The 11,142-nt window shown below is 30.3% G+C and overlaps 1 protein-coding gene across 1 annotated transcript; it reads right to left on the bottom strand.

Annotated features, from left to right (window-relative positions):
* Nucleotides 1–226: 226 nt before the first annotated feature.
* Nucleotides 227–400, bottom strand: HELRODRAFT_148606 (hypothetical protein; the record flags this gene model as incomplete). The annotated part of the gene is made up of 1 exon (XM_009013188.1): nucleotides 227–400. A coding segment is annotated over one exon (174 nt), but the record flags the coding sequence as incomplete, so codon positions are not given.
* Nucleotides 401–11,142: the final 10,742 nt, after the last annotated feature.

Here is an 11,142-nt window from a genome sequence, read left to right as displayed (position 1 = left end):
CCTATCTTCAGATTTTTATGAGAAAATCTCTATATATTTTTTTATTGAAAAATTTTATTTTATTAACAAATTCAACTAGAAAAACTTCATTTTTTAACTGATATTTAATTAATTGCTATAATGTAAAAATTTGACTAGAATGTAAGTATGAGCATGCAACGATTGTTTAAAATAATATTTTTATTTCAAAATTCACAAGTTTTCATCTTCGTTTCATCTTTCCTTCTTTCCTTTCTTTGACTCTTCTATTCTGGAACCAGAATTTAATTTGGCGATCATCCAGACCGGTTTCGTTCGAAATTCGATCCCTATCCTTCCTTTCAATAAACTCTTTTTGATTAAATTCCCTCTCCAAGATTTCTTTCTGATGTTCAGTGTACGCTTCACGATAAACTTCTTTTGTACTTCTTTTTTTCTGTTTTGGACGGGAGTTTGACTGCTGAAAGGCTTCTAGTTTAGATTCTTTTTCTTTAAAGATATTAACTTTAGATTTTCTCTTTGCTTTGATTTTCTTATTTTGGAACGATAAGTCAATTTGGCAATTATCCAAACCGGTTTCATCCAAAATTCGATCACCATCCATGTTTTCAATGTATGTTTCTCGATTAAATTTTTTCTCCATTAAATTTTCTTTCTGATGATAAAGGTTTTGTTGCTCAATCAGTTCCATTGTTACAAAAGTATCTAGCGGCTGGTAACTTGGTTGATAAATTGAGTTTTCCTGTGCTATTAACATAAATTGATCTGCGAAGGATGCTTGGTAACTTGTGAATGACAAATCATCTTCTCTCCATCGATCTTTGATGAATTTTTGCTGAAATTTGTTAATTATTTCGCAATCGATGAAATAATTTTCACTTGACTGCATTGGAAACACGACGTCAGTAAGCTGAGTAAAATTTGGTTGGTAATCGTAACTGATCCCTGCGCATTCTCCAGATACACTTTCAATTTTTTGAATCGGATCGGGAAAAAAAGGGTAATCGCTGTCAAAATAAAGCTCTGCAAACTTTTCAAATGACATTCTTTACGTTTAAACTCAAACTTTGATATAGCTAACTTGGGACACCAGCTATGGCTTTAACACTGCTATAACGCCGCCTCTGCACTACCTTCAAGTTATCTAATCAGTTGCAGGTTCAGTGATTGCAGCTAAACACAACTGCTTCGAACACAGACTTGTTTAAATGTTTATATGAATGCTGAAATTAATAAAACCTATATACCATTTGCTAATCCAAAAAATAGATTTGACGTAGCCAGATCGCCAATATTCCACAGCTCAACGTCACTCAATCTATCTTCTCTTATATAATATCCTCCGTCTCTCAGTGGTGGTAAAAAATGGTTAATACCAAAATTTACAATCATAGCCTCAACCCAATATTTATAGAATACGATAGAAAGTAAAACAAAGAATAAACAATAGTTTACAATCCAATTGGAAAATGATCATATACTTTCAGGACAAAGCTTTCCAGCTAACTTTTTGTTGGCAACGTTACAATTTTATGTAACATTTTTCTTGATTTACAACGATTAATAAACTACAATAATTAATATAACATAATTGTAAATTTGTGAATATTCTTTTTTAGAGCCTTGAAATTTAATATTATAAATCTATTATTTTCTCTTAACCTACTGATTACCTTGAACCAACTTTGATCTAAAATTTTAACCGGTCTGGTAAAAATTTACGCAAACCTGTTTTTGATTGCTTACTTTATTATTTATTTATTTTATTTTACATTTTATTTTTTATTCACATTTTTTTTCTTTGTTTTATCATTTTATTATCACACTTTATTTACATTTAAATTACAAAGATTCACCAAAGAAGAATTCGGAATGTTTATTTTAAAATCTGGTTATCTCTGCCACATCTAAAGTGAAAGTTGACATGATGTGATAGAGTGCATTCAAAGTTCATAAGTGAAATTAGTGAAAATGAAACCTGTACTAAATCTTAGCGGATATATTTGTTTCAATGAAATTAAACATAAATTAAATAATAAATCATTTTTCTATATGAATCCAAAACTGATAGAGAAGTTTGTATAAAATCAGCAGTTTATCAACAAAACAATTAGCACAATAATACATAAAGCAATTAGCACAATCAAACATAGCACAAAGCAAATAGCTAAAATGAAGAAACCATATCAATTAGTAAAGAAGTAGTGATATTAACAAAGTCACAATCAATCATAGCACCAAAGCAATTAGCCCAGAGCAAAGAAACCGTATCAATAAATAAAGAAATATTAACAAAGTCACTGCAAATGCATTAACAAATTCAACTAGAAGAATTGAATAAGTTCATCAAAAATTTCATTTTTTAACTGATATTTAATTTATTGCTATAATGTAAAAATCTGACTAGAATGTAAGTATGAGCATGCAACGATTATTTAAAATAATATTTTTATTTCAAATTTCACAAGTTTTCATCTTCGTTTCATCTTTCCTTCTTTCCTTTCTTTGACTCTTCTATTCTGGAACCAGAATTTAATTTGGCGATCATCCAGACCGGTTTCGTTCGAAATTCGATCCCTATCCTTCCTTTCAATAAACTCTTTTTGATTAAATTCCCTCTCCAAGATTTCTTTCTGATGTTCAGTGTACGCTTCACGATAAACTTCTTTTGTACTTCTTTTTTTCTGTTTTGGACGGGAGTTTGACTGCTGAAAGGCTTCTAGTTTAGATTCTTTTTCTTTAAAGATATTAACTTTAGATTTTCTCTTTGCTTTGATTTTCTTATTTTGGAACGATAAGTCAATTTGGCAATTATCCAAACCGGTTTCATCCAAAATTCGATCACCATCCATGTTTTCAATGTATGTTTCTCGATTAAATTTTTTCTCCATTAAATTTTCTTTCTGATGATAAAGGTTTTGTTGCTCAATCAGTTCCATTGTTACAAAAGTATCTAGCGGCTGGTAACTTGGTTGATAAATTAAGTTTTCCTGTTTTACTTAATGGAGAATGCGCAGAGATCATAACTGATCTCTGCGCATTCTCCAGATACACTTTCAATTTTTTGAATCGGATCGGGAAAAAATGGGTAATCCCTGTCAAAATAAAGCTCTGCAAACTTTTCAAATGACATTCTTTACGTTTAAACTCAAACTTGATATAGCTAACTTGGGACACCAGCTATGGCTTTAACACTGCTATAACGCCGCCTCTGCACTGCCTTCAAGTTATCTGATCAGTTGAAGGTTCAGTGATTTCAGCTAAACACAACTGCTTCGAACACAGACTTGTTTAAATGTTTATATGAATGCTGAAATTAATAGAACCTATATACCATTTGCTAATCCAAAAAATAGATTTGACGTAGCCAACTTCACTCACTCTATCTTCTCTTATATAATATCCTCCGTCTCTCAGTGGTGGTAAATAATGGTTAACACCAAGATTTACTATCATAGCCTCAACCCAGTATTTATAGAATACGATAGAAAGTAAAACAAAGAATAAACAATAGTTTACAATCCAATTGTAAAATGATCATATACTTTCAGGATAAAGCTTTCCATTAAGTTTTTGTTGGCAACGTTACAATTTTATGTAACATTTTTCTTGATTTACAACGATTAATAAACTACAATAATTAATATAACATAATTGTAAATTTGTGAATATTATTTTTTAGAGCCTTGAAATTAATTATTATAAATCTATTATTTTTTCTTAACCTTCTGATTACCTTGAGCCAAATTTGATCTAAAATTTTAACCGGTCTGGTAAAATTTTACGCAAACCTGTTTTTGATTGTTTACTTTATTATTTATTTATTTTATTTTACATTTTATTTTTTATTTACATTTTTTTTTTTTTTTGTTTTATCATTTTATTATCACACTTTATTTACATTTAAATTACAAAGATTCACCAAAGAAGAATCGAGAACGTTTATTTTAAAATCTGATAACTTGTCATCTGCCACATCTAAAGTGAAAGTTGACATGATGTGATAAAGTGCATTTAAAGTTCATAAGTGAAATTAGTGAAAATGAAACCTGTACTAAATCTAAGCGAATATATTTGTTGCAATCAAAACAAACATAAATTAAATAATAAATCAGTTTTCTATATGAATCCAACACTGATAAAGAAGTTTGTATAAAATTAGCAGTTAATCAAAAAGACAATTAGCACAATAATACATAAAGCAATTAGCAAAATCAAATATAGCACAAAAGCAATTAGCCCAAATAAAGAAACCATATTAATTAGTAAAGAAGAAGTAATATTGACGAAATCACAATCAAACATAGCACCAAAGCAATTAAACCATATCAATAAGTAAAAAAATATTAACAAAGTAACTGTAAATGCAATTACATAATATCAATCTCGTTTGTTGAATACTTTGTAAGAAAGTAAAACATTTACTTAATCCTGTTTTTTTTTACTTTTTATTTATTTTATTTTTTCTTTTTTCATTGTTTTCACATTTTTACATCATTATATTTATTTCCCTTTGAGTAATATCAAAGAGATATCACCGCCACCTCTTCATTTCCGTTGATGCCTCGTAAAACTTTTACAAACCCTCCAACGCCTATTATTTTTTTAAGGGTAATTTTATCAAAGTTTATCAGTTTAGGCTGTAGAGCATTATTATTTATCTAATAAAAAGTTATATCATGATGCCCTTTATGTTCTGTTCAAAATATTTACAAAGACGAATTGTGGTAAAATATTTACAATTATTAGTTGTAACATTACAACACTTCACTAAAGAAGAACCTAGAAAGTATTATTTTTGAATGTGGAAAAAGTTAAAGATAATCAAAAGTAACGAGGCCTTAAAACATTTGAATTTTGTCAGTCTGTCACATAATAATGAAACCAAGATTAAGTAGAATGTTGAAGTACGGAATCATTTTCAGTTATTGACAGAATACGTTAATAAATCTAAATAATAAATATTTAGAGATGCCCTCACGGATTCCGCAAGAGAAGTTATACCTGTGAAGGAGAAAAGTCGAGTTCAAAAATGCATGACCCATGACATCGTATCTTTGATTGATGAACGATGGAAATTGAAGGCTATATTTCTGATAGATACAAAAAGCTGGACAAAACAATCAAAAAAAATGTAATTAGAGGCAAAAGAGAAATGTTTAAATGTTAAGTGCGAAAACCGTAAAACAAATGCAATGTATTAAAACATCTAAGAAATGACTAGAAAAAGGGTTTGTACTGTTTCTGGATGCAAAAAGCTAAATCCGGTCAAGTAATTTTAGAGATAGAAAAAGTACTTGAAAGATGGACTGAAAACATTTACGATCTTTTTGATGATATTCGTGGTGTAAAGCCTCTGACTGAAAAAGACCTAAAAGTGCCAAAATGTTTAGATCTGAAGTTTGCGCCGTTTTTTCCAAAATGAAATTAAATAAAGTACCAGACCCGATTGAGATAGTTGTTGACAAAATTATGTCTTGATGACTTTAGCATTGAAAAAATTAATTCGTATCTTTTTTCAACATTATCATCATACTTATCGCAATATTTATTTTGCGAATGGAGTTTAAAAGATTGTTAATCAATGTTATTTACATTTGTAGTTCTGATAACAGCACGTTTGTATGCAAAGTATTATCGGCTGTTCAATGTTACATATCGTTGTTTTCCTATATATATTAGAGGCAATGTTAATGTTAAGTGCGAAAACCGTAAAACAAATGCAATGTATTAAAACATCTAAGAAATGACTAGAAAAAGGGTTTGTACTGTTTCTGGATGCAAAAAGCTAAATCCGGTCAAGTAATTTTAGAGATAGAAAAAGTACTTGAAAGATGGAAGAATGTAGTTTTGAATTTAGCTAAGATGTAGATGAAAACTATGAAATGCAACCACTTAACTCCGTAGTACAACTTTCTCTTCCGCAAATAATTCTCGTTAGTATAAGAAATATTAATAATATCTTTTTATATAAAAAAAAACTTTAAAAAAAAGACTGCCAATTTTAAACCTCCCTAAATCGTTATAATCATAGCTGACTAACCAACCGGACATCAATGAAATCTATATCTACTCAACCAAATATTATGCTTCTTAGTTATTTTGTCAACTCGTTTATTTTATTATTCAATTTATAATTTTGGTCAAAGAACAATTGTACAATTTTGTTTCTTAGTCATTTTTTTTCAATTCAGGCTTTCTATCCAAAAGAATTTTTTTCTTAATTTTTAGCTTTCCCGTTGAAATGTATAATATATATATAGAGCAATATTTGAGCAAAATGAGCAATATTTATTAAGATCTACTGAATCTTTAGCCTTTGACAGTTTACGGTTGAACTAAGGAACAAACCAAATTTTTGCTAGTAGGGCTTAAGTTAGGCTAGTGACCGTTTTTGGTTTATCACGTCAATTTTAATCGATTTCCCACTAAAAACTGAAAATTGCTGACTTTTATAACAACTCTGCTCACAACAGAAGGGAACCGGCCCTACGGCCCACTTTGATCCACCACTGAATACATTTTTATGTATTGCCACTTTACTGCTTAAATTGACTCACCTGACGATTTTTACGGCGTATTCTGTATTTGTTTTCATGCTTATGCATCTCCTATTGGGTAAGCATGGTGATGACAATTATTTTGATGCAAATGATGATCTTTTTGTTCTTGCCTTTGAGAATTTTTCTCTGTGTGTATTTTTAGTATTTACTAAGGCATGCGCACAGACAAAGATATGCACGCACACACGATTATGACAAAGATAATGATTGATGATGATGATGACGAAGAAGATGAGGATGAAAATGAAAATGAAAGAGATAATGTTGATGGCAATGGATATTTAAGGTACAAAAATTAGGCGCTGTAGCATTAATTTATCGCAATTGTTTTGATGTGTCGGTTTTGGTGGGTGGCCTGTTAATAGGGTTTTTGCATTGAAACATCGGCGGATCACTTTGGTTCTTTATTAAATTGCGTTTACTTGCGAGTAGAATTCACTTTTTAAAAAGTGATGGGCTAGGTTTATAAATTTATTTCTGGTATGTATACAGATGTGTATTTCCCTTTATTACGTTTTTGGATAAATTTTAGTCAAGTTTTAACATGATTTATCATCTTTTTATTTAAATTTCCACATTTTTTGAGGCAAATTTACAATAAAAAATTTGCAAAGGTCACGTTTAAATTCTTCAAAATTCTGTTTCATTTGCATGATAATATTTTAACAAACGAATGAGTGGATAGATAGATGGATGGATAAACGAGTAGATGACTGAGTGAAAGACTGAACAGAAAAATAAATTAATGAACGAATGAATGTTTGGATGAAAGGATGCACATATGGTGCATCAGGGGTAGACATAGACACTTTTGACAGATGAAGAGAATTTTTTAAATATTGAAACTTGTGGGAGACTAATTTTTACTACTGTAACTGAAATTGCGGTAGACCAAATTTTTACAACTGTAACTAAAATTTGGCTAGTAACCTTGTTTGGTTCATCACATCAATTTTTGGTCGATTATTTTCAAAAAAATTGAGTTTCATTGAATTTTTAAAGAAATATTATTCAACACAGGAAAGCCCTTTAAATTAGCTACTGCACAAATGTGGTAAAAAACAATCATCTTGATTCACCATATCAACATCAAATTTGGAAAAAATCAAGTTATAGTGTAGGTTCAGCATTACATAATGATTAATATTCGGCCGATTTAAAAAGGTCAAAATTTTCATTACCGAATTATACATTTTTATGTTAAGAATATTGAGCTCTACCCGAATCTAGTCAAAAAAATTATCAGCTTAATTCACTATATCGGCACTACATCCCAATTTTGATAGCTGCATATTTTGTATTTGGGCGTTTCCGTAACAATTGTGTTGCGTGTGTTTGATTTATTTCGCCATACATAATTTTTTTTAATATTTCATCTTAATATTTTTTATGATATTTGTTTACATATTTGATTTATTTCAAAAACTCTGCATGCTTTAATTTTGAACATTTTTATAAATAATATATAACTACGGTTTCATGCATGTTTAATTGATTTATTTTTCATGATCGAGGTAGACTGACTGATGTTTGGGATACATGCACTAATTAAGAGTTGCACTCTTTTTTCTATCGCATTCATGTGAGTTTGTTAATTTTTTTAAATTTTCACATGAATAAATTTGTTTAAGAAAAACCATTTGTGTCTAAAAGTGATAAATATTCCTGACTAAGAAATGAGTTTCACTGACTCATAACAACAACCCTGCTCACAACGCCACTACAAGGTTTGATGGGAAAACGAAAAAATGAATAAATGAATGAACGAACGAACGAATGAATGAATGAATGAATGAAATAATAAATGAATGGATGAATGAATGAACGAATAAATTACGGATGAAAAAAAAGATAGTCAAAAAATTTTAGTAATCTAATGATGAAAAATACTAACAGATCTTGTCTGACGGCTTTGTCAATAATATTGATATATTTTATCAATTAAATATTCATTTAGACAAACAAACATAGGTAGGTATGTACGTACATACTTATAAACATAATACATACGTACATGCATACATACATGCATACATACGTACATACATACATACATACATAAATGCATACATACATGAGAAGTACGATGATGGGAATGATGATGATGTAAGATGAGAAATTTAATCATTCATCTGGTGTCTGCTGCAGCAACTTGTTTTCAGTTTTTCCTGTTTATGACGAAAGCGAAATTGTTGAAGCAGTTTTGAACTCTCCATCTAAAATATGTTCACTGGATTGTGTTCCTTCACACTTTTTCAAAAAATATGTAGAATTGTTTTAAAAATATTTGACTGATTTTATAAACTTATGTTTACGTACTGGTGAGTTTCCGGCTATGTTAAAGCATGCTACAATTTTTCCTCTTTTGAGAAGGGAAAAATTAGATAATTCTGATCTTAATAATTATAGACCGGTTTCAAATCTGTCGTTCTTGTCAAAATTAATTGAAAGATTAGTTGCTAAGGAGCTTATGAAACATTTAGATAAAAACAATTTGTTACTGCTATATCAGTCAGGTTATAGAAGACATCATTCTACCAAAACTGCTTTGTTGCATGTGTTATCTTAGTTGCATGAAAATATAAACGACAGCAAACCATCTCTTCTTGGATTCTTAGATATGAGTTCGGCATTTGACTGTGTCGACCATTGCAGTCTTCTGAAACCTCTTAATCATAGATTTGGAATAACTAGTTCTGTCGAACAATGGTTTTGGTCGTACTTAACAGACAGAACTCAGCAGGTAATCTACAAGAATAAGACCTCTTCGGTTCAAACGATAAGATTTGGTGTTCCACAGGGCTCGGTTCTCGGACCGATCTTGTTTATTCTTTACACCTCTAAAATTATTGAGGCAATCAGATTACATGGTTTTGAGTGTCATGCATTTGCAGATGATATTCAGCTATTCGCCACAGAATCGTCTAGCAACTTTCATCTTGCAGTTGATCGTTTTGTTAAATGTTTGGTCGAGATCGAGAAATGGATGGCAAATAATCGTCTTAAGCTCAATCAAAGCAAGACGCAAATTCTTCTGGTTGGAACTTGGCAACATACATACATACATACATACATTTCTCCGTTTTTGATGCCAACAAAACTTTTGCAATAATCAATACGGTTTCAGGCTAAACCACTCCACAGAGCTTGCTACTCTTGATTTCATACATCACATTTTATCCAGGTTGAATGACAAAAAGCTTTCAGTTGGATTATTTTTAGACCTTTCCAAAGCATTTGATGTAATCAATCATAACATCTTACTAAACAAACTAAAACTTTATGGTGTCAGAAACGTAGCCAACGATTGGATTAAGAGTTATCTCTCTTCACGTAAACAATACGTCTCCGTTGAAAATCACCAATCTAGCACGGCCTTCATCCTAAACGGCGTACCTCAAGGCTCAATCTTAGGCCCTCTACTTTTTCTAATCTATATTAACAATATCCAAAATGTATCTACCGATATAAAATGTTTGCTTTATGCTGACGATACCAACCTCCTATTTACTCCTGATAACATCTCAAACTATTCTGATTCAATTAACCAAGTGCTCTCTAAATATTCTGATTGGTTCTCTGCTAATAAACTCATAATAAACTACTCTAAGTGTTCTTATATTATCTTTGGCCCAAAAATCTTAACAAATTTGTCTCCAAACCTAAACCTTAATATCAACAATATCTCAATAAATCGTTCATCTTCTTCTAAATTTTTAGGTATAACCATTTCTGAAAATCTTTCTTGAGAATCTCATCTACAATTTATCTCCTCTAAAATTAACAAACTCATAGGTCTTTTCTACAAAATCAAGCACAAATTAACCAAATTCGCATTAAAAAAAACTCTACTATGCTTTTATTTATCCTCATCTCACTTACTGCATAACCATTTGGGGTAACTCACCAAAAACCCATCTTCATTGTATGATATTGTCACAAAAAAGAGCTATGCGCTTAATCTTCAACTTGAACCCTTTCTCTCCCACTAGCTCTTTTTTTTAGTAAACATAATATTTTGTCGATTAATTGTTTATACATTTATTTTACAGCTATTTTTGTTTTCAAATTCTTAAATAATTTACTTCCCTCCTTTTTTTCTAACTTTTTTACACTCAGTGAATCTGTTCAAACTCTCAAAACTAGACACACTACTATCTTTTACTCAGTAAAAACTCGCCTAAACTCATCTCTACAAGTTTAAAAATAACTGGCCCTAAAATTTGGAAATTATTTTTGCCTCATGCCATTCATAACATAACAAACAAGCAACTCTTCAAAAAAAGGTTGCAATCTCAGCTTTACTTACTTCACCCCGACACCACCATCTAACGATTTATATACATTAATATATAGCTGTTGTTTAAATATGATTGGATGTGTGGGTGTGTGTGGTGCGTGCGTGTGTGTGGTGCGTGTGTGTTTTTGTCTGTCCGTTATTATTATGATTATTTGACTGGTTCAGAAGTATTATCTGAATGTATTTCATTCGAGTTAACATTTTTATAAAATTTCGATATAGTATTTGAATGCATTTGAACGCTGAAATTTAGTTTCTTAATTTTCTAACCTTTGAACCTTTATGTTTATTAATGACCTA

This window comes from Helobdella robusta, assembly GCF_000326865.2.
Source record: "Helobdella robusta unplaced genomic scaffold HELROscaffold_112, whole genome shotgun sequence".
Classification (NCBI taxonomy): domain Eukaryota; kingdom Metazoa; phylum Annelida; class Clitellata; order Rhynchobdellida; family Glossiphoniidae; genus Helobdella; species Helobdella robusta.
Note: the sequence above shows the minus strand (reverse complement) of the source record. Positions and strands in the feature narration are given on the sequence as shown.